This window comes from Heterodontus francisci, chromosome 18, assembly GCF_036365525.1.
Source record: "Heterodontus francisci isolate sHetFra1 chromosome 18, sHetFra1.hap1, whole genome shotgun sequence".
Taxonomy (NCBI): Eukaryota; Metazoa; Chordata; class Chondrichthyes; order Heterodontiformes; family Heterodontidae; genus Heterodontus; species Heterodontus francisci.
Genome location: NC_090388.1, coordinates 15,649,640 through 15,674,661, shown reverse-complemented (window position 1 = coordinate 15,674,661; position 25,022 = coordinate 15,649,640). Strand labels below are relative to the sequence as shown.

Below are 25,022 nucleotides of genomic sequence, written 5' to 3'. Positions count from 1 at the left end.
ATTGAAAGCAATTGATTGAAAACACATTTTTGATTGTGTCGACACTCATTGCAGATGCTGCGGCAGTCCCCCAAAAGGAAAAGTTGTCAATTCCACATTAACCCACAGACCCTGTTGCATTTCACGCTCTGAGCGCACGATCTTTAATCCTTTTGTTCCATTTTTATCCCTTTTCTCCCCCACACTCTGGTCGCGAAAACCAGCCCAACTGGTCAGGGCGAAAGCCCCGCTCCCTCCGTGCTGCCATTGGCCGCGGCCGTTCCATTTCGAACGTTGCCCGGGCGACGGGGTGCGGGATTGGTCGACTGGGACGTCAATCACAGCCAGACTCGCGGAAAAGGGGAGACGCCGCCGGTTTCCGCTATCATGTTCGGCTGAGTCAGTCTCCAGGCTCTGGAGTCTGCGGGCTGGGTACTAGCAAACTTTTGTATCCAGTAACGTGGTGCTGGGCAGTTGTGGAGCTTGCACTAAGCCCGCCTGCATTTTGCAAAAAAAAAAGTGTCGTCTCTTTTCTATTGAAAAGCCCGCAAATCAAACTGTGAAAGTGAGAAAACCTGGATCATGTGAAATGAACTCTCGCTGCTCGGGTTTCAGAGACTAAGATCTTCTGGACGGGGCGGGGGGGAACCCTGCTCTGTCAGTGCAGCTGCAGCTGATACATTTGTTACCAGCCCTTAGATTGCAGAGTTTCCACTCACTGGCAAGCCTTTGTGTTTTCTTAGACCAAATCGAAAATGCTTTGCAAACTTGTCCATCAGTGTATCAAGACTGGATATCGAATGGTGCTGGTCGCTTTGTAGCTGTCTGTGTATATATAGTTCTCTCTCTGTCTTTCCCTGGGACAAGTCAGATTCCGACTGTGTTCAGCACTCACTCGGTTCCACCATCCAAGTGAATGCTAGCAACACTGGGGCAGCTCCGCCACGCGTATTTTTGGACAATATTATAAGGACGGCGGTTCAGGCATTTAAAAGAAAAAGGACTGAAAAAAAAATGTCAACTCCCACCAGGTATAAAAAGGATAAAGAAATTATAACAGAGTATGAAACGCAAGTGAAAGGTAAGATTACTGATTCCTATTGTTTCTTATTGGTGTGAGAGTTGCAATGGGATTCTTGTTGTATTCATCCATTTACAATTTTTCCTGTTTGGACGAAAAAAAAGGTAAGGTGTTAGAATCCAAATGAGGACTTGTCGTATAAGGACGCGCAAAGGAGTGGCTCGTAAAAATTGGAGGTCGGTTTAATAGAGATTTGCATTTCAAACGAGGGAGTCGATTTCATGTGTGTGACATGACGTGATGGTGCAAAAGGCAAGGATCAGCCCTGCTCGAATCGGATCAAATCAAATGATATGTCCTTTTGCAGCCGCTTCTTTTAAGACTGCTTAAAATTTTCACTTAAATTCGTTCCTCACCCCTTCCCGCAAGCACAAAAAAAAGTCAGATTCTGCAAGCAAGAGCTTCCAGTGAAGTGGTCAAAGCTCCTGGAAATGAACCGATGTGGAAAACACCATGCTTTAATTCTCCCCCTGTCGAGGCGAGGGTTACTCGCACTGTAGCCAATGATTCCAAAAGCAGCCGTGGAGAAGGCTCAAACCAGCGATCAGATCCTGAAGTCTGGATCCTGCTGGGAAGCTGCCAAACTACAAGCAGTGTTTCCAGTCATTGTGCGCCAGAGACCTGCTCACTGCCCTTGCTTCAACTCGAGGCTAATGCGTGGGGGGATGACATAGGGGTGTATGGAACTTTCTATAACATCATTTCAGCCCAACCAAGACTTTACTTGAAAAGTCCTTCTTCTTAAATCATTCCTTAAATGTACATGAATGCGCCCAGACCAAAATAGTACAATAGGCGGTTAATACATTAGTGAAACATTTTAGGAAATTTGAGGCATGTTGTAGTGACTTGCAATAATTGCCAGTGTCACAAAAAATTACTGCAAGTTGCACCTTTAAACCCCGCTTTATAACTTTTCCCTTTCCAAATTCTTTTCCTCAAACAGGATGAGGTGGGGAGGGGAGGAGGAATAAACGAGGCATGAGACCACTGAAACTGAGATTATCAGAACTTTTCCCTCCCCGATTCAGTATTTGATGCAGTGTTGGATTAGGAGTAAGTTACTTGTTATGCTTCTTTAGGATTTAGCATAGCAAATAATTTATAACTCCTTTTTAAACCTGGAACCGGAATAAAAGGACCACCAGAGTAGACCTGAATAAAAGTATAGTCTTTACCGATTACATTTTTGATATTCCAGTGGTTTATCTCGTACTATAATTTTATTCCAGAAATATTTCTGGAGCTTACAAATGTAGTTCTAACAGGTTATATATAACTAGAGCATCAAAGAAGTAGGACATGTGTCCCTATGGTGCTGAAGTTGGAACATGGTATAAATTAATCTGAGATGGGTGTTCCCTACGGGGCTATAATAATGGGGTCATTGTGTCCTACTGCTGTTTGGATAGTGGGGACAGTTAATGTTTTTGGTAATGCAGCCCCCGGCCCTGTAAGGATTGTAGTAATGATTGCGTCTGACCGTTTATTGATTCGAAAATGCAAAACTCTTCAAACCACTGGATTCCAATCAGATTGTAAAGGAACTGTAAATCATTTAAATGGACTGTCTACAATAGTACGGATAGCTGTGAATTTATACTCTAGATGTGATAGTACGGAGGGAAGCTCTGAGCTAAGAAGCCAGTGTAAACGTGACTAACTGGTTCCAGGGAGTAAACTTCCAGGAAGTGATGATGAAATCGCATTGTGAAATTGAACAGTGGAAAAATGGATAAACAGGGATGTGGAATCATTAATTGTGAATCATAACCTGGGAATGCACTTGTCACGAAGAAGGACTTTTTGTGCATTTCCATTTGTATGATGCTCAAAGCAGAAGAATGGCATTAGCACGGAGACATGTCAGTTCACTGTAAAGCTATAACCCTCTCATTGTGGATCCTGTTGCTCATGTCACCCAGACAGTTCCTACTGTTAAGAATGGAATGTCTTTAAACAAAGTCGTTGATTGGCTAAAGTTTTAATTACAATCATCAGTCATTAGCCAACCTTGGCTATCTTTGTTTGAACAGTATCAAATAGCTAAATAATTTTTAATTGGCTATTTCCTAGTTAACTAATTTCATGATTAATGATGCTAGGTATTTTTTCCCCACAGCATTTATGATTAACCTAAGTTTAAATCAACAGATAACTGGAGCAGCTGATGAAAATATCCGTCCAGAGGCCACATGTGCCATTGCACTGACATGCTGCATCAGGGACTGGATGAACTTGGTGCATGCCACAGATGTTTCATACCTTAAGCTCCCAAAATCAGCTGGAGCTGTCTGGAGGCTAAGCTTTACTCTGTGGGAGGTAGAGGAACCACAGACTGAAGAAGCGAAACTCTTGAGCACTTTTGTCAACTGGTTATGGAGCAGTGTTGACAGGACTCGGGAGCAAGTTTTTATTGAGCCTTTCTCCCTAAGTAAGCAGCGTGGAGAAATGAATTTTACACAGGGGGGAGAAAGCAACTGACAAATAGAGATTTAAAAAAAAAGTCAATTAAAAATAGAAAATACATTGTTCTACATTTTTTAGTTGGGGCAACAATGTTCACTGGTAACAAAGGAACTGACTCTTATTGTAACATTACCAGGGTAAAACTATGGCTGTACTACAATAGAATGTACAGCACAGAAGCAAGCCATTCAACTCAACTGGTCAATGTCAGTGTTTTTGCTGCACTATGGCCTTCTCCTATCTTCCCTTTTTTCCCTCCCTAGCTTCCCCTTCAATGCATCTATGCTATTCACCTCAACTACTCCTTGTGGTAGCGAGCTCCACATTTCTAACCACTCTTCTGGGTAAAGCTGTCTCTCCTGAATTCCCTATTGGATTTATTAGTGACTATCTTCTATTGATGACCCTTAGCTTTGCTCTCCTCCACAAGTGGAAGCATCTTCTACATGTCAAACCCCTTCATAATTTTAAAGAGCTGAATTTGTGAGTGGATTTGTACAGTTCAGTCTGGTGTATTATGCAGGTCTTGGATATGGCGACAGTATGTGCTTGTGAATGTTGTACTGCACTTGGTGAATAGATTTCCAACGTAAGCAGCAAATTGTAATGCTTTGTTCATAAATGCCATGCCGATGCCTTCATTCTGCCCTGAATTACCATCAGAGCTTTGACTGTAGTGCTTTATTTTTCATTGCACTGTGGCATTGACCATTATTCGAGACAATGATCGTTTTGTTTAGCAGAAAATGCTGTTTTTCAAAATAGCTTAGCAAATGCACTTGCATTGCTGTACATCCATGCCTAGTTACTTAGTCTTTAGGAAGACACGATCTTGGAAATTGATTTGGATGCACATTTTCGCAGAAATCACTCTTCTAAATTAAATGTCAGTGCTACAGCATTTGGAGCCCTATCAGTCAACCCTTCTTGTTTTAAAAATTCTGTAATCTAAATGAGTAGCAATTATAAACATTCCATTAACAAAACTGTCAATCATATACCTGGTACTCTATCACTTGCTGCAGTGTAATGGCACTGACTGCAAGCCCAGTATTTATGTTCACATGTAGTAATGGAATTGATTCTGAAGACATGGTAATCTTAGCCAGTTTGGTTGCTCCAGCACCAGGGTATTACGGTCACTAATACAGCGTTTTATAATTCAGGACTGCTTGCACAAGTGAATCAGTACCTTTTGGATTTGCCCTCCTTCTGTTAAAGTATCCCATTTATATTCCAGGGAGGGTGGATTGTCACCCGTTGTTGCCCCTTCTTCAGCCCTTCTGCTGAAACTCTGTTCTATGCTTTTGTGGCCTCCAGCCATGACTATTCCAACGCCCCCCTGTTCGGCCTCCTATTTTCCACCCTCCATAAACTTGAGCTCCTGCAAAACTCTGCTGCCTTAATTTGCACCAAGTCCTCACCCATTACATATTATGCAGAGTAGGCTCAAGGCTGAGCCTAGTTTTCTATGTTACATCCAGCAGATATTCCAATTACTCGCACCTATCAGCCCAGAAGCTGGTTGTTTGGAAATGACCATCTTAATCTTATCAATCTTAATATTTCTTCCTCAGAATAATACTTTTAGTGGCAAATTTAAACTATTTAGTTATGCTATCTGGTTTACTTATGTGTTTTAATGCATAATAGCTATAATGTCTTGCTGCTGTCACAATGTTTATTGAGAGGATTATACTATTATGATACTGACAGGAACTGATGAAATTACATACCAAAGAAAGATTATTCGGTTACAATTGTTATGGAATGGATTGCTTAAAGTGCATTATTTCTGATGCTATTTATAAGTCACAGGTTTTCAAACTAGGGTTCCCGGATCACAGGGAATCTGTGAGGGGATCCCAAGGTATAGATACCTGAGGGCATCGGACTTCTGTATTTGTTAACTTGACAAACACATTTTGGTGGAATCGGTTAAGTGAGGCATGTTGGTCAGGGCATCAGGGAGAGCTCCCTCATCTTCTCTGGACAAGTGCTGTGGAACCTTTTATGGTCCACCTGAGGAGGCCTATATTTCAATGGCTCATCCAAAGGACCGCAGCACTGCCAATGCAGCGCACTCTCAGCGCAGCACTGAGATGTCAGCTTGCATTTTGTGCTGTAATCCTGGAGTGGGACTTCGAACTCCTAACCTTCTGATTTAGAGGTGAGGGTGCTGCCATTAGTGAAGTTATGGTGAGACAAACTCATTTCTCGGTAAAGACATGGACAGAAGAACATGATAACAAAAAATCTGCAAGGCTAAGGTACATGAAAATCCTTTCAGTTTCATTGACATAACAGGAGTTTCCAACCAGTTCTGTGTGAGGGATGCAAAGCAAGTATTAACACACTTCTGGGAAGCCCTGTAAATGTGGATCCACAGAGCAGTAACCCACGTCCCATCTTCTGAAAGACAGTGCCTGCAACCCAAAAAGGAAAACACTGCAGAAAACATGTCTTACTGTTAATAAAAACAGAAAATGCTGGAATCAGACCGCAGGTCAGGCAGCATCTTTGGGGGAGAGAGAGAAACTGAGTTAATGTTTCTGCTTGATGACCTTTCATCAGAACTGGAAGATGTCAGAAATTAACAGCTTTTGAGATGAAAGGTCATCAACCTGAACTGTCAACTCTTTTACTCTCTCCGCAGAAGTTGCCTGGCCTGCTCAGTGTTTTCAGCATTTTCTGTTTTTATTTCAGATTGCCAGCGTCCATGGTATTTTGCTCATTAATTTGAGTAGTCAACAGCAATAGGAGCAATGGAGAGGAGTTTCTGCTAGGTTGTGCTGTTTTTATCAGAGCAATTTGCCTGAAATTGAACAAACTAGTGGAAAAGATTGTGGAATTTTAGATGCAAATTACATACCATGAAAATCAAATTTTCTCAATCTTTTGTGCTGGTTTAAAAAAAAACTGCTAAATCAAGGCCCACTCTCAAAACTGCCCATATCCCCAGCGCAAGTTAATTAGCATGGTAAGTTTCTGCTAATTGCACCAGTTTGCAGGTCTTCCAGGAAACTCATAAAATTGAACTGTTTTTCTCCTTTGGGCAGAGGATGGTAATAGGCAAGTTTTAAAAACTTTTAAACATGTTTTTTTTTAAAATTTACTATGAAACTGACTACCGTACACCAATATAATTAGCAAGTGTTTCTGTATAGTTTTCTGAAAATCATCTGATGAAAGGTCACAGACATGAAACATTAACCCTATTTCTCTCTCCATAGATGCTGCCAGACCTGCTGAATATCTCCAGCACTTCGTTTTTATTTCAGATTTCCAGCATCTGCAGTATTTTGCTTTTATTTATTAATCATTTTCAATTATTTAAAATTGAGTTACTCGCAGTTGATTGGCTAAAGCCTCTGACTAAAAACATGTATAACTGATCATCCTGCATGCTGTTTGTGGGATCTTGCTATGCATAAATTGTTGCATTTGACTATAAATCAACAGTGACTAGAATTCAAAAGTCACTGATCGGCTATTTGAGTTGGTCAAAGATATGACATGGGTACAAGTTTGTTTTCCTCAACTTGCATCCCCAAACAAGAATGAAGCTCCTGTCTGGTGGAAATTGGGCACTGGTTGATATGTGTTTTCTTTTGACTTGCTGTGGGAAAATGTATTGCTTAGAATGCTAGCATAGTCCGGTGCTCCAGTATGCCATTGTGCTATTTAACCCAGTCCCGAAAATGTTGCCCCCAAACTTATTCTCAATAGTTCCAAATCTCTAAGAAAAAACTTGCATTTTATTAGCACCTTTCACATCCTCAGGATAGCAATGTAGTACTTTTTGAAGTGTAGTCATTACTTTGATGTATGAAATGCAGCAGCCAATTTGCACACAGCAAGGTCCCATAAACAGCAATGCAATAATTGACCAGATAATCTGGTTTATTGATGGCAGTCGGGGGATAGATTTTAGCCAGGACCCCCTTGCTCTTCTTTGAATAGAATCTTTTACATTCACCTTAGAGGGTGAACAGCACAATGGTTTAATGCCTCATCTGATGGATTTCAGCTCCAGTGGTGCAGCACTCCACCTGTACTGTACGGAGAGCATTAGGTTGGATTCTGTGGGCAAGTCCTGGAGTCGGACTTGAACCCATAACCTTCTGGCTCAGAGGTAAGAGTGCTACCACTGAGCCACAGCCAGACATATAATCCTTTCACTTGGGTCCTAAGATTTCTGCTGGCAGATTTTTGGCCACTTCTACATAGCTATGATAATTCTGTACATGTAGCAGCAGTCAGTGTTCAAAGTGGAGAAAGAATACATATTAACATGGTAACTGCACTTCTATAAATGAGGAGTATAAAACGTCTCTCCTGCAGTGTGGAATACACAATACATGTGGTGATTTAATAATAACTACCTTTTCTCTCCTGCAGTATCTATTTTCAAATGAAGTTCCTTAGTCCAGTAACGTGTAATGAAATAAATCAAATTTTTGTCTTCTGAATTAGCATAAGTATAGAACAATCTTCAGTTAAATTGGGCATTCTAAATTGATATCCTAATGGCAACATTGGTGCTACTATTTGGAAATTAACTTTTTGACCAGAACTTATAACTGATGTATAGTGAATAAAACGAGCATCATGGGACAGGACGTCAGAAATGCCCCATCCATCAATATTGGCGACCACACTCCGGAAGTGGTTCAAGAGTTCGCCTACCTAGGCTCAGCTATCACCAGTAACCTGTCTCTCGATGCAGAATTAAACAAGCGCATGGGAAAGGCTTCCTCTGCTATGTCCAGACTGGCCAAGAGAGTGTGGGAAAATGGCACACTGACACAGAACACAAAAGTCCAAGTGTATCAAGCCTGTGTCCTCAGTACCTTGCTCTACCAGCGAGGCCTGGACAACATACCTCAGCCAAGAGCGCCGTCTCAATTCATTCCATCTTCGCTGCCTCCGGAGAATCCTTGGCATCAGGTGGCAGGACCATATCTCCAACACAGAAGTCCTCGAGGCGGCCAACATCCCCAGCATATACATACTACTGAGTCAGCGGCGCCTGAGATGGCTTGGCCATGTGAGCTGCATGGAAGATGGCAGGATCCCCAAGGACACATTGTACAGCGAGCTTGTCACTGGTACCAGACCCACCGGCCGTACATGTCTCTGCTTTAAAGACGTCTGCAAACGCGACATGAAGTCCTGTGACATTGATCACAAGTCGTGGGAGTCAGTTGACCGCGATCGTCAAAGCTGGCGGGCAGCCATAAAGGCGGGGCTGAAGAGTGGCGAGTTGAAGAGACTTAGCAGTTGGCAGGAAAAAAGACAAAAGCGCAAGGGGAGAGCCAACTGTGTAACAGCCCCGACAACCAATTTTATCTGCAGTGTCTGTGGAAGAGTCTGTCACTCTAGAATTGGCCTTTATAGCCACTCTAGGCGCTGCTTCACAAACCACAGACCACCTCCAGGCGCTTACCCATTGTCTCTCGAGATAAAGAGGCCAAAGAAGATAGTGAATAACAGATAGCTGGGAGTATTCTAAGGCAATCTTCTATTACTCTCCCAGTGTAGTCATCCAAGTTGCTTGGGCGTTCAATTTTGGTGTGTTTCTGCTCATCGGTGAAGTATGTTGGAGGATGGAACCGCATTTCCCTCCCCCCTCAAGCCAATCATATCATGTCGGGACAGATACAACATAGCCAGCTGCAGAATTTTTCACTCCTTTCAAATTTGTTTCACTTGCAGATGATATGAAGATGAGCAAAGGGTCTGCCTTCGCACTTTTTCAATGGACGGAAGAAAGTGGGGATGGTTTGAAATGCATCCACATTGAGCAAAGAAAATGTGATTCTGCTCCAAGAATTTGCTTTCATCCCTAGACAACAAGAACTAGCTTAAGATTTCAATCAACAGCGAAAGATTTTCATTCCATTAGTGTAAATTGGATTTGATCCTAACTCCCAGAGTTCGAAAGGCAGTGTGTTTAAAAAATAAAGGCTTGCATTTATATAGCACCTTTCATGATTTCATGACGTCGCAAAGTGCTGTATGGCCAATTAAGTACTTTTGAAGTGTAGGCACTGTTGCATTGTAGGAAATGTGGCTGCCAGTTTGAACACAGCAATCTCCCACAAACAGAAATGTGACAATGACCAGATAATCTTTTTATTGCTGTTGGTTGAAGAGTAAATATTGGCCAGGACACTGGGGAGAACTCCCCTGTTCGGAGATGGTGCAATGGGATCTTTTACGTCCACTTGAAAGGGCCTCAGTGTAACATCTCATCAAAAGATGGTACCTCCAACAATATAGTGCTCCCTCAATACGGCACTGGACTGTCAACGAAGATTTATGTCCTCAAGTCTCTGGAGTGGGACTTGAGCTAACAACCTTTTGACTTGGAGGCAAGAGTACAACCCACTGAACCACAACTCAATGTGGCCCCCAATCCTGCTCGCATGCTTTATGTAGTTCTGTGCGCTCTTGTTGCGTTACAGTATTGGATCAACTTCTAGCAATTTTCTTTTAAAAAATAATGTTTGTTCCCTTGGTTGAACTTTCCTCTAATTGAGGTTTGGTTTTGGAACTCATATCTTCCATTACCACAGAGATTACAGCTGCCAAGTTTTGTATGTGGCTTTATATTAACTGATGTGTTGCTTCATTAAAACTGCATGAGTCCAGAATGGTTTTCTAAATCATTAGCAGTTTCTAAGATGGGAGTATCCTAAAAAGAAAGCCAGAGAACTAGCCCATTTAGAATCTTAGAATTACACAGCACAAAAGGAGGTCATTCAGCCCATAGTGCCTGGGCCAGCTCATTGAAAGTATTATCCAATCAGTCCCGTAGCTCTGCAGATTTTTCCATTTTAACTTCACTTTCAAAAGGGAATTAAATGTAACTATAGAATCTGCTTCCACCACCCTTTCAGGCAGTGTATTCGAGTTCCTTAACAGGCTTCAGGTGTGCATCCTTCATGGGAACTTGATGAACCCGTCATAACCCGTCTTTTCTCTTAACAGATGCTGACTGACCTGTTGTGTATTTCAAGCATTCCCTCTTTTTTTTACTCGAACTAGACAGCACTGATAAAACAGTAATGCCCCTGGTTCACAAATATGTTGCACCAAAGGGCTATGGGGAAAGAGTGGGGGCATGGGGACTAATTGGTCAACTGTTTCAAAGAGCTGCCACAGGCACAGTTGGTCAAATGGGTTGTCTTCTTTGCTGTAAGACTTTGTGATTCTAGCTTAATTTAGCAAGTCCCGGGTTATTTGAATATTGGTTAATGCCATTTCAGTTGTCAAGCATTTATGCTTCAAACAGCATGTGTATTTCCCAGATTTGATGAAATGGGTTAGTGAGCTGGAATCTGGAGTGTTATTACTGCTCACCTGGTAGAACGACCTTGGTGGTATGTCCTGCTGATGTGGGCATTTCCAGCGGCCATCTGTGCTCAGTCAGTGGTTACGCCATTTAATAAACTAATCTGGATTTGTATATTGTACGTTTCCTGCTGTGCTTTTATTAATACACAGCATTCTGACACTTCCTGGGGGTGCAGGGGAAGAAAAGGTTTTTGAGGGCTTGACTTTGTTTGACCTCGTAGCCTAACAAGGGACTGTAACTGGAGAATCATTGTCTCGACACAACAGATGTGGAAGTCAACCAGCTTTTCTTTGACACTGTGACTGATGGATTTTATATCCTGATTTTTTTTTTTTTTGGTTGAATGCAGATAACGCTACATGTTTTCACAAGCAACATTCTTGTAAATATGAAAATTCTGTTTTTTTAGTTTAATTAACCTTAAATCTATAATCATATAATTAAAAACTAATTGATAAGAGAGGCTATTTCTTTGAGCCAGGAGGAACTTTACAAAATATTTAGTGTGTTTTCTGTTCACAAAAGTCAATGAAGTTTAAGTGCAAGGAAGGAAGTTATGCTAAACCTTTATAAAGCACTGGTTAGGTCATAGTTGGAGCACTGTATTCAATTCTGGGTACCACACTTTCGATAGGATGTCAAGGCCTTGGAGAGGACGCAGTGTAGATTAACACTGGTCCCTGGAATGAGGGACTTATGTGAAGAAGCTGAGATTGTTCTCCCCTAGAACAGAGAAGGTTAAGGGGAGATTTAATAAAGATCAAAATTGAGGGGTTTTGTTAGCTTCCCCCTGACTACTCTGTTTCCATAGGCAGGTGGGCCAGTAACCAGAGGAGATAACAACAGCTTGCATTTCTATAGTGAGTTTCATGTAGTAAAATGACCCAACCTGCTTCACAGGAGCAAATTTTGACACTGCGCCACGTAAGGAAATAAAGGACAGATGACCAAAAGCTTGGTCAAAGAGGTAGGTTTTAAGACGTGTCTTAAAGGAGGGAAGCAAGGTGGAGAGGTTTAGGGAGGAAATTCAAGAGCTTAGGGTCTAGGTAGCTGAAGGCACGCTGCCAATGGTGGAGCGATTAAAACTGGGGATGCTCAATTGGATTGGAGGAGCAGAGCTATCTCGGAGTGTTGTGCGGCTGAAGGAAGTTAGAGATAGGGAGCAGCAAGGCCATGGAGGGATTTGAAAATAAGGATGAGAATTTTAAAATTGAAGCATTGCCAGACTGGGAGTCAATGTTGATCAGCAAGCACAGGGGTGATGGGTTGAATGGGACTTGGTGCGAGTTCTTAGGTAATTGCAAAAGAACCAGAGGGGGAATGACTTTTTACACTGCAAGTTGTTGTGATCTGGAATGCACTGCCTGAAAGAGTGGTGGAGTCAGATTCAATAATAGCTTTCAAAAGGAAATCCGATCTGTACTTGAAAAGGAAAGCAGTAAAGTGGGATTAGTTGGATAGCAGTTTCAAAGAGCCGGCACAGACATGATGGGCTGAATAGTCTCCTTCTGCGCTGTGTGATTCTAAGATTCTCGTCTAGCTTAATTTAGCGAGGCCCTGCCCCCCTCACAACAGCTAAATCACTTGGCAACCAGGTAATCTTGCACAAGTTTGACAAAACAGCATTTGTTCATAAAATGTCTGGATCCTGTTAAAAACCTGGAAACCGGAAAATGGTACCTGTGGCTCGAAACAGCTGGCCAGTAATTGACTTTTCTGGAATACAAATTTAAATGGGGAATTGGTCTTCTAAATGTAGCATTTTGTTGTAATTGTGAGTTGTTTGGAAGGCATTACTTGCAAAGGGCTGAAATCGGTATTGAATATTAATTAGCTGTGTCTTTTGATCATTTTGGCAATAGCTATGGTATTTTATAATTAATCCTTTGTCCAAGGATACCTTTCTCCAGTCAAGGAAGTTCTTATTTGCGTATCCTACTGACTTAGTGAGCTATGAAACTGCAATAGGGAACAAACCCATTATGACTTGTCATGTTTTGCATCTGATGATGCATCTGTTTACTGCAGCTTTTTGACATCTGTAAATTAGCCAAATGTGAGCTAAATCCAGACCACTGATGCACTTGGCTTTCCTATCGCACAACACACTGATCCTTTTGCAATGGTGGCAGGTTTGTGAATTGGATGGCATGTACATTGTACAATATTTATGTCGTCCCACGTGCTATGGGATCTTGCACTAAGTACCTGCCAGATAAGAGTGCGAGGATGTGACGTGAACTCAAGTGGGAACAATCAAAGTCAAATTTATCCTAAAATAAAAGCAAAATACTGCAGATGCTGGAAATCTGAAATTAAAAACAGAAAGTGCTGGAATGGTATTTCTGTCACTTTCTGTTTTTATTCCAAATTTATCCTCTTCCTTCATCTGTCATGTCCAGTGTTTGTATTCAAAGAAAGGAAGACTTGCATTTATATAGCGCATTTTGCAACCTCAGGACGTTCCCAAAGTGCTTCAGAGCCAATGAATTACTTTTGAAGTGCAGTCACGGTTGTAATGTAGGAAATGCGGTGGTCAATTTGTGCACAGTAAGATTATGAAGTGTTAATGTGGCCTAGGTCAGCTGTGTTGTACGTTAATGTTTGCAATGGTCCCGCAGCAGGATTTAACTGCAGGTTTTAAGTATTTTAATTTGGCATTGTCGGAGGTCATATGTGGCCATCGCGGGTCTCTGCTGCAACCTGTAGCTTTGATATTCCAACCATCCCTTCAGACACCATGTGTAATCCTTCAACAGTTGTAACTCGAGCCCTATTGCCATAAATATTCACATTATGTAACAGCTTGCCCCATACTGGCTGCTGTTTAAATGCAATTAGCATTCATTTACCACAGTTGAGCGTTTAAAAGGAAATTGGATATATACTTGAAAAGGAAAACAGTTGCGGTGCTTTGGGGAAATAGTGGCCAGAGATGGGGAGTAGAACTAATTGGATAGCTCTTTCAAAGAGCTAGCACAGGCATGGTGGGCTGAATGGCCTCATTCTGTGCTGTAAGATTCTGTGATTCTATTTTAAGTGTTTACTACTGTACATTGCTTATAGCCAAGGTCATGCTGCTCTGGGATTACTGATTAGTTCATTGTTTGTGATACTATTTTGACTAACACCGCTCAGTGAAGCAACAGAGATGCACCATTGTGCTTTATGGCAAATTTAGCTTCCAGTTTTCATGGCCTGTTTGAGAAAACAATGTCCAAGGTTGTGCTTCGGTTAATAATGCGTGACTAAGGTGCACCTGGTCACTAGTGCAGAATAATTTGGGAAGCCATTCGTAAAGATTGTAATTTTTCCACAGTGCGGTATCTGTAAACGTGCTTGTGTCTGTAATTATCATTTCAGTGGTTCAGCTGGTAACACTCTTGCTTCTGAGTCAGAAAGTCATGGGTTCAAGTCCCACTCCAGAGAGTTGAGCATGTAATTGAGGCTGACATTCCCAGTGCAGACCTGAAGGAGTGCTGCATTCAGAAGTGCTATTGTTTGGATGAGATGTTAAACCAAGGCCCCATCTCCCCTCTCAGATGGATGTAAAATATTCCATGGCAGGAGCTGGGGAGTTACCCACAGTGTCCTGGCCAATATTTATCCCTCAACCAACATCACTGGTGATTATTCCATGACTGTGGGACCTTACTGTGCACAAATTGACTGCTGGTGTGTTTCTTTACATTGCAACAGTGAATGCACTTAAAATGTACTTACTTAAACACTGACTCCTATAAGCTTGTACTATGCATCTAGAATCATACAGCACAGAAGGAGGCCGTTCCTGCCTGTGCTGGCATTTGAAAGAGCTATCTAATTAGTCCCGCTCCCCTGTGCTCTCCCCATAGTTCCTCAATTGTTTTATCCTTTTCAAGTACATATCCAGTTCGCATCTAATGAGCTTTCCTTGAGTGGTGTGTCTGAAGGGAGAGTAGCAGAGGAAATTGGATAATGTGCCAGCATCTCTTTATTGCAGCACATTCCACAGTCGAGGTGAAGGTGCCCACAGACTGTAATAATCCCAGTATCTCTTTGCGATTCAACAATAAAGATGTTCTTGCACCCGCTTTGTTTGCCAGTCTCATTTCTACTCCAATGCATTGGCCAGATGTAGCCAGAGTGGAGATGAGAGAATTTTTGTTTCCCTCTATAAATATTCCATTGCTTAAACCTCCCTGACCTATGCAGGCCTATTCTAGGTGATAGTTCAGCAAATCAATATGAAGAGCTGTTTCTTTAGAACTGGTGTCATGTACTATGAACCGTAAGTTGCCGTTTCTAAAGGTATCCGAAAACAGGAGTTGTCTTGTGGTTTAAATGGTAGCTCTAAGACTACAATAAATATTAGGGCTCTGATTTTCATTGGATTCCTTTATTTAACTTTCAACTTTTAATTCAAACAATTCACAGTAAAGTGCAAGGAATTCTTGGGCAAAAGAAAGATTTAACAATATGTACATTTAGAAAAATAGGAGTTGTCGCTTACATGAACATTTTATTAAATAATCAAACCTGGACACATCTCCTAAATAGCATGGAAACTCTGTTGACCTTTCAAGACTGTATTCCTTTTCAGTCTTGCACGGCTCTTTGTGTGCTAGTGTATTGCACGAGTTGTGTTACTGCTTTATTCAGTGTGCTACCAGATCTTACAATGAGCACACCAGGCTAATGGACTACTGCTGGAAATGGCTCTTCTGTATAATTGCTGCAGAATGCACAGCTGAATGTATTCCTGATACAAGCATAGAATTGTCAGACAATGCTGTTGCTTTGCTTGCATTTCAGTCACAGGGCCCTCCTTATCGAAGTATAAAATGCCGCCAGCTGTTCGATTTCGCTCCTCATTGGATTTTGGCAGGATTTCTCTTCCACTCTTAGAGAATTACAAAGAATTTCACTGCATAGAAACAGGCCATTTGACCCAACCGGTCTTTTACATGAACCTTCTCCCACCTCACTTCCTCTCCCCCTTCTCACCATATCCGACTATTCCTTTCTCTCTCATGTACTTATCTAGCTTCCCCTTAAATGCATCTCTTTGAAAGATAATGCCTTTGTGTATATCATTTACGAAATTGGATTCATTTGCAGGATTAGAGTGAGGCACAGACATTGGCTCGCTGCCTTGTACATATAGAAAGCCCGCACCAAAATTGTGTTTCTTGGCAAGCTAGGTTGTGAGTCAATCACAATTCAGCTATAATTTCCCTTATCTTTGGACACACCAATGAAATATCTCATTCAGGCGTTCTTGGGAGGCTTCTTGGAAGTTTGTTGAAGTTGGTTTTGATTTTCAACTATAGGTGGCAACACCTAGAAGGGCCACCTCGAAACTGCTGTTATCTATAATTTTATATATTTTAGAAATCAATGCAAACAATTGCCACGTCGCTCTTAAAAGAAAAAAACTTTAAAACTGTGGAATGTTGCATAAAGGTTTGTAGATACTACTGTTGGCATCTGTCCAGTAGTAATGCCCAGAAAACTCTATGAACTTGCTGATGGCACTCCTCCAGTAACAATAACCCACAATACTGTACTGTACTGTATGATGGCCCCCATCCAGGAGTAGCATTCGCGCCTCTGAGTTCAGATATCCGATTCCCCAGTCCTCCACAATTAGGATTATAAATATCTAATGGGAATTTCTAATTTTCCAATATTGTGACAATTTTGTTTTTTAAGTGATCTCGTTTCTGGGAGAGTTGGTTAGCTTTCTGTGTCTGAGGGAAGGTACGCAGTCCACAGTGAACAACAACTCCCAAGAGGGGCTCGCGCGCGCTCTCTCTCTCTCTCTCTCTCTCTCTCTCTCTCTCTCTCGTTCTTTTGTCTTTAAAGTTATTTGCATTGGTTACCGACACACCTGCCAGATTTTCGGACTTTTCTTTGAATTGTGCCGTGGGATTTTATTCTGTCCAGCTGAGCTAACAGACAGGACATTGACGTAACATTGCTTCTGAAAGATGGCAGTGCAGTGCAGCATTGACCAAGAGAGCAGCTTGTCCGAAGTTCCAGTCTAGATTGTGTGCTCATGCAGGTACTAGAGCTTGAACCCCCAACCTTCTGACGCCACTGAGGGTGCTCCCAGCCGAGCCAACCTGTCACATCTGTCCTTTAGGAATGAGCTAGTCATGTTGCTTAGCAAAGGACAGTCGATGCCATGTCTACCCAGATGTTAGGCCCGTGATCAATATTACATATTCCTATTATCTGCCTACGCTTGCAGTCTATGGTGTTGGCAACTGTCCCATCAGGTGGTTATTGTGAGCCAAACCCTTGCAGTTTTTCTTTGGTATGAATGCCTATGAATTGCTTGTCAGCATTCTATGGGCCAGCTGGTGCCTTTTGAAAACTATATTTGATTGTTTTGCTTAATGCTGAAGATGCTTTTTTTTTTATTTGTCTTTTGTGTCAGTTTGACATGAAAAGAGAAGAAAGGCTGATGAACTAGCTTTGTGTCCCATGCTGCCTTCTCGCAATGGGCTGGAGACAAAGGAAGACTTCAGAAGTTGTCCTTCTTGAGTTACAAGATTTTTTTCAGATGTGTGGTGGTCCAAGATTACTATGCCTTTGGGAATTCTATTGTTTTGGTGAGATGTCACCTATTTTACTATCTTCTAACTAATCTGTTTGTGAAACTTGCTACCGCACTGGTTGAGGCAAATAGCATAGCTGCCTTTCAGGGGAAGCTAGATGAGCCCATGAGGGAGAAAGGAATAGAAGGATATGCTGATGAGGTAAGATAAAGTAAGGTGAGAGGAGGCTCATGGAGCATTAACACTGGCGCCGACCAGTTGTTCCGAATGGTCTTGTTTCAGTGCTCTAAATACTATCTAATGTCTTCGGTGTTATTTCTTCGTAACAACTCAGTTGCATTTTCAACCTGAATCATATAGTCTGTTATTCACCTTCAATCCTAGACGGCTTAAGAGTTCTGGGGATAAACTATACAGATTCCACTTGGCATATGACAGTAAAATGCTTCATTGCTTGTCCTGAGGACTGCTATCCTCCATATCTTCTGCAGAAGATATGAAGTTGAAGTTTTGGTGCTTGCCTTTTGTAGCTGAATTTAGCATGGGGGACAGAAAGAAAGCATCTGGAGAGAGAGCCTGAATTACACACCTGTACTTTCATCCATAAACAAGGTGTCAGTTGCTAAGTTCAAGTAAACGGTTAAGATTCTATGATTCACTATCACTCTCAACACCCCCTCCCCTTACTACGGCACCTTTTCATGCAAGCACAGGAGATGCAACACCTGCCCTTTTGCCTCCTCCCTTCTCACTGTCCAAGGCCCAAACACTACTACTCGGTGAAAGAACGATCTACTTGTACTTCTTTCAATTTAGTATACTGTATTCACGGCAAACGTGTGAAGAGAAACGCACACTGGTTTCAATCTCATAATGAAGAGCTGGGACCTGTCATAGCTGCTAAGCGCATTGCACTGCTGAACTACAAGAAAGCCCCCAGCGAGTTAACATCCATAGCACTTAAAGCAGCCAGAAGCACTGCACAAAGAACAGCCAGGCGCTGTGCAAATGACTACTGGCAACACCTATGCAGTCATATTCAGCTGGCCTCAGACACCGGAAACATCAGAGGAATGTATGATGGCATTAAGAGAGCTTTTGGGCCAACCATCAAGAAGATCGCCCCCCTCAAATCTAAATCAGGGGACATAATCACTGACCAACGCAAACAAATGGACCGCTGGGTGCAGCACTACCTAGAACTGTACTCCAGGGAGAATGTTGTCACTGAGACTGCCCTCAATGCAGCCCAGCCTCTACCTGTCATGGATGAGCTGGACATACAGCCAACAAAATCGGAACTCAGTGATGCCATTGATTCTCTAGCCAGCGGAAAAGCCCCTGGGAAGGATGGCATTACCCCTGAAATAATCAAGAGTGCCAAGCCTGCTATACTCTCAGCACTACATGAACTGCTTTACCTGTGCTGGGACGAGGGAGCAGTACCTCAGGACATGCGCGTTGCCAATATCATCACCCTCCATAAAAACAAAGGTGACTGCGGTGACTGCAACAACTACCGTGGAATCTCCCTGCTCAGCATAGTAGGGAAAGTCTTTGCTCGAGTCGCTCTAAACAGGCTCCAGAAGCTGGCCGAGCGCGTCTACCCTGAGGCACAGTGTGAGTTTCGTACAGAGACATCGACCGTTGACATGCTGTTCTCCCTTCGTCAGATACAGGAGAAATGCCGCGAACACCAGATGCCCCTCTACATTGCTTTCATTGATCTCACCAAAGCCTTTGACCTCGTCAGCAGACGTGGTCGCTTCAGACTACTAGGAAAGATTGGATGTCCACCAAAGCTACTAAGTATCATCACCTCATTCCATGACGATATGAAAGGCACAATTCAACATGGCGGTACATCATCAGACCCCTTTCCTATCCTGAGTGGCATGAAACAGGGCTGTGTTCTCGCACCCACACTTCTTGGGATTTTCTTCTCCCTGCTGTTTTCACATGCGTTCAAGTCTTCAGAAGAAGGAATTTTCCTCCACACAAGATCAGGGGGCAGGTTGTTCAACCTTGCCCATCTAAGAGCGAAGTCCAAAGTACGGAAAGTCCTCATCAGGGAACTCCTCTTTGCTGACGATGCTGCTTTAACATCTCACACAGAAGAGTGCCTGCAGAGTCTCATCGACAGGTTTGCGACTGCCTGCAATGAATTTGGCCTAACCATCAGCCTCAAGAAAACGAACATCATGGGGCAGGATGTCAGAAATGCTCCATCCATCAAAATTGGCGACCACGCTCTGGAAGTGGTTCAAGAGTTCACCTACCTAGGCTCAACTATCACCAGTAACCTGTCTCTAGATGCAGAAATCAACAAGCGCATGGGAAAGGCTTCCACTGCTATGTCCAGACTGGCCAAGAGAGTGTGGGAAAATGGCGCACTGACAAGGAACACAAAAGTCCGAGTGTATCAAGCTGTTGTCCTCAGTACCTTGCTCTATGGCAGCGAGGCCTGGACAACGTATGTCAGCCAAGAGAGACGTCTCAATTCATTCCATCTTCGCTGCCTCCGGAGAATACTTGGCATCAGGTGGCAGGACGGTATCTCCAACACAGAAGTCCTCGAGGCGGCCAACATTCCCAGCTTATGCACACTACTGAGTCAGCGGCACTTGAGATGGCTTGGCCATGTGAGCCGCATGGAAGATGGCAGGATCTCCAAGGACACATTGTACAGCGAGCTCGCCACTGGTATCAGACCCACCGGCCGTCCATGTCTCCGTTTTAAAGACATCTGCAAATGCGACATGAAGTCCTGTGACATTGATCACAAGTCGTGGGAGTCAGTTGCCAGCGTTCGCCAGAGCTGGCGGGCAGCCATAAAGGCTGGGCTAAAGTGTGGCGAGTCGAAGAGACTTAGCAGTTGGCAGGAAAAAAGACAAAAGCGCAAGGGGAGAACCAACTGTGTAACAGCCCCGACAAACAAATTTTTCTGTAGCACCTGTGGAAGAGCCTGTCACTCTAGAATTGGCCTTTATAGCCACTCCAGGCGCTGCTCCACACACCACTGACCACCTCTAGGCGCTTACCCATTGTCTCTCGAGATAAGGAGGCCAAAGAAGATTCACTGCTTATGATGCGGTCTCCTCTACTTCGGAGAGACTGAATTCAGACTGGGTGACCGCATTCAGAACACTCCTGTTCAATCCGCCAGCATGACCCTGAGCTTCCAATCACCTGTCATTTTAATTCTCCACCCCACTCCCACTCTGGCCTTCCTGTCCGCGGCCTCCTACACTGTTACAATGAAACTCAGTGTAAGCTTGAGGGAACAGAACCTCGTCTTTTGACTAGGTACTTTACAGCCTTCTGGACTCAACATTGAATTCAGCAATTTCAGATCGTAACCTCTGCCCCCATTTTTCTGCTTTTTTCTTTACTGGTTTGTGTTTTTTCTCTTTTTTTTTTTTCCTTTTTCTGCTTTCAGATGGCAACTGTTCATGATTCTGCCATTCACAGCTCTTCTAAACACATCTTTTGTTTCTTGACCTGTCTAATTACCACTCCCTTTGGTCCTTTTTTTGGTCTCTTTCCAACCCTCTTTCCCCCCCCCCCCCCTTCACTTGCTTGAAACCTATTACATTTCGAGCTTTCCCTAGTTTGATGAAATGTCATTGAGCTGAAACGTTAACTCTGCTTTTCTCTCTGCAGATGCTGCCAAAGCTGTTGGGTATTTCTGTTTTTATTTAAGATTCGATGGTCCTATTTGAAGGATGTCAGGGAGTTCTTAAGGTGTCTTGGCCAATATTCCTCCTTCAAGCAATCCTATCAAAATGTTAACTGATCATCTTATTGCTTCGAGACCTTGCTGTGTGCGTAGCAACAGTAACTCCATCTCAAAGTAACTCACTGTACATGAAGTGCATTTGAGATGTTTCTGGGCAGCCTGATGTAGAGTCTTACCTTAATGGCTGAAATACAGTATGAATTTGGCAATTTGTTATCACAATCTAGGAATTATCATGAGTAAGACAATTATTGAAAACATATGTTCATCACACAATTGGACGAGTGCAAAAAGACATAAAGGATGGTACTCTTTATGATGTGACACCAAAATGTTTTTATATTTGCTATAAAACTGCAGCAGTCAGTAACACACTTTCAATTGGAATTTAAATTGTGGAGCTTTTCAGCTGTGTCATGCAGCACACTCATAGAATCTTGCAGCATAGAAAGAGGCCATGCAGCCCATCCTGCCTGTGCTGGCTTTTTGTCAAAGCAATCCAATTAGTTTATTACATCCCCTCCCACCTTCCTCATAACCCTGTAAATTTTTTATCTTCAGGTATACATCCAATGTCACTCAACCTTTGAACTTGACGTATAGACTTTCCATGAGCCATGCATCCTGATTCATGAAGCCAGTTTTGATCTTGTGTTGATGGTTGGAGGTCTGTCACTTGGTGTTGACTGCAGGGAGTAGTTTGCCAGTTATGAGAGATTTCAGCACCACCGAGAACCTCAAAATTTTTTCCTGAGGGCATCAAATGCTAATTGTTTACTTTTGAAAGGCGACCCGTGTTTCGTTTATATAACGATTGTTGTTAAAGCAAGCAATGCCCATCAGTTTTTATATTGAAACTAAGAATTAAAGCTATTATACAAAGAAACAAGATTTTTTCCCCCTCGCTGCAAGTGTACTGTTTATCTTTTTGTTCATTCACAGGACGTGGGTGTTGCTGGCAAGGCCAGCATTTATTGCTCTTGAGAAGGCAGTGGTGAGCTGACGCCTTGAAACACTGCTATCCATCGTGTCATTTTTTTGATACAACTGAGTGGCTTGTTTGACCATTTTCAGAGGTTTAGTTAAGAGCAACTGCATTGCTGTGGGTCAGGAGTTATATTAAGGCCAGACCAAGTAAAGACAGCAGATTTCCTCCCCTAAAGGACGTTAGTTTGCTTGTGTTCATTCTTTGCTTCTAATTTCTGACAAATATACAAGTTGGGTGAAGAGTATACGCCATTGGTGTAAATCTTTGCACTCTGGGATTCTGGTTCTGCATACACTTTGAAGGAAGGGAAAGACTCTCAATACAGTTAGATGCTCATTCCCAATTTGTAAGTGGGTCATACTCGTTGGATTGTTTAAGCTACTGCTACTTGAATTCCATGCAATTATTTGACCTTCAGCATCCCAGCAAATGAACCCTGAGTCACTCCAAGTCCTGGGTTACAGTGCACCCTTCCTGTAGTGCATGACCACAAACAGAAGCTGAAGAGTAGCCAACAGCAGAACAGTGGCTAAGTTCTTCTTCTTCTGTGTAGTAAAAGTATTACTACCAAATGAATTTTTTTTTAAAGTACAACTTGTGTACCTTGGCACGGCCAGAAAGGAGGCAACTCCCCATGGGATGAGTCCAGTCACTGGACAAGGGTTTGTCCTGGAGATTGCATGTAAGAACAGGAGATGCACGCATGAGGCAATTATGGCCCATGGCAGCTTTACAGGCAAGTCTGTTCCATGCACAATACTATTTCCACCAAGTAGATTTATTGCAAGAAACAAAACCCTTCTTATAATTGCCACTTAATGTCAGTGTGAGATCATTTAAGACCCATTTGATATTTGCTTGTTTTTGACATAACTGCTGCGTTGAAAGAGGTTTATTAATTTTCTTTACTGTATTTCTCCAGTGTATGTTGTATTTAGAAATCTGCTAGCCACCAGTGTGCCACTAATTTATCTTTGTGTGTAGCCCCTTTGTTACACTGCGTCATCCCTTTAGGATTGCAGTACAGCCATGCACGCGCAGATCATAAAGGAAATGTTGGTTGTATGCGGCCTGTTTGTTGTCTGTGTGGTACGTTCCAGATTGCTGTAGAGCTGCACACCCACGCAGCTTAGAGGGAACGTTGCTAGCCACGTAATTAGTTGTAAAATAGTTGCAAAATAAGTAGCAGCAAGTTTCTTGCTCATCAGTGACTACAAAAGTGATGGTAAAAATATTAGATTCCAAAAAATGATGCAAAAGAAAGAGCTAAATGTTGGATAGACTTGATTTTTGTTTTTCCTTTTTTAAATTTTTACTGTCACGATCCGCGATGGTACAAGTATTATATTCTTGGTCTTTAAGTGTGTGTTCTACTTGTGAATCTTTGCTGTTATGTTGTCTTAGTTTTTGGCACTGTTGCTTCTAACTCAAAGCAAGTTCTCCCTGAAACTTGTAGGGTAAAACAAATAGAAAGAAAATGCATTTGTATAACGCCTTTCATCTCCTCAGGACATCCCAGAGTGCTTCATAGCCAGTGAAGTATTTTTTTGAAATTTTGTTACTGTTTTTGCATGGCAAGGTCCCACAAACAGCAATGAGATAAATATTGAGATCCTCTGTTTAGTGGTGTTGGTTGCGTGATGAAAGCCCAAGGAGAACTTCCCAACTATTCTTCACATAGTACAGAGGGATCTTTTGCATCCACCTGAGCAAGTGGATGGTTTATCATCTCTGCACATCCTCCATGCTGTGGTGAACTGTCCAGCCTAGATTATGTGCTCAAATCTCTCCTTCTGACTCAGCCAAGAATGCTGTCACTGGCCCACAGCTGACACCCAATGTAATTGTTCTCTCTCTTTGGCCTCCTTGTCTCAGAGACAATGGGTAAGCCCCTGGAGGTGGTCAGTGGTTTGTGAAGCAGCGCCTGGAGTGGCTGTAAAGGCCAATTCTAGAGTGACAGACTCTTCCACAGGTGCTACAGATAAGATTGGTTGTTGGGGCTGTTACACAGTTGGCTCTCCCCTTGTGCTTCTGTCTTTTTTCCTGCCAACTGCTAAGTCTCTTTGACTTGCCACACTTTAGCCCCGCCTTTATGGCTGCCCGCCAGCTCTGGCGATCGCTGGCAACTGGCTCCCACGACTTGTGATCAGTGTCACAGGACTTCATGTCACTTTTGCAGACGTCTTTAAAGCGGAGACAAGGACGGCCGGTGGGTCTGATACCAGTGATGAGCTCGCTGTACAATGTGTCCTTGGGGATCCTGCCATCTTCCATGCAGCTCACATGGCCAAGCCATCTCAAGCGATGCTAATTGTAAACTGACATAATCTAATGACATAATCTATGATGATGTTCAAGATGATCTAGTGTCGTACTGAGTGTTACATTGTTGGAGGTCACACCTTTCAGACTAGACATTAAACCGATGTCCAATTTGCTGGTTTGAGCTGTTCAGCTCTTCGTGATCCCGTGAAACTATTCGAAGAATTGCAGGGGGTTCTCCGAGTGTCCAGGCTAACTCTGCCAACAACAACAAAAAAAAAATCAATTAACTAATCATTCATCTCTTTGTGGGATTTTGCAGCGTGGAAAATGGATCCTGCATTTGCCGAAATACGTCACCGGACTTCAAAGTAATGCACAATATGCAAAATACTTTGAGATGTTTCCAAGGGACGGGGTGAAGCACTCTTTTAAAAAGCAAATCTTTCTTTGATTTGCATGTATATTTTTGAAGAAATAAAATGCTGTATTACAGGATCATTGCACATCAAACCCTTTGAGCACTGAAAAACTTTGTTTTCAAACTATGATCCATCGAACATTTGCAAATATAATTACGCTATATGTATTGCTGC

At 42.6% G+C, this 25,022-nt stretch overlaps 1 protein-coding gene across 4 annotated transcripts in view; it reads left to right on the top strand.

The window, feature by feature from the left end:
* The first annotated feature begins 382 nt into the window (after window positions 1-382).
* The window catches only part of LOC137379474 (SLIT-ROBO Rho GTPase-activating protein 1), a 278,218-nt gene continuing 253,578 nt past the window's right edge, over window positions 383-25,022 (top strand). For all 4 annotated transcript variants that reach the window (XM_068050344.1, XM_068050343.1, XM_068050345.1 and 1 more), the window contains exon 1: window positions 383-1,060. In XM_068050344.1, coding sequence (XP_067906445.1) covers window positions 994-1,060 — 67 coding nt within the window. In that variant the 5' untranslated portion in view covers window positions 383-993. The remainder of the gene's footprint in view (window positions 1,061-25,022) is intronic.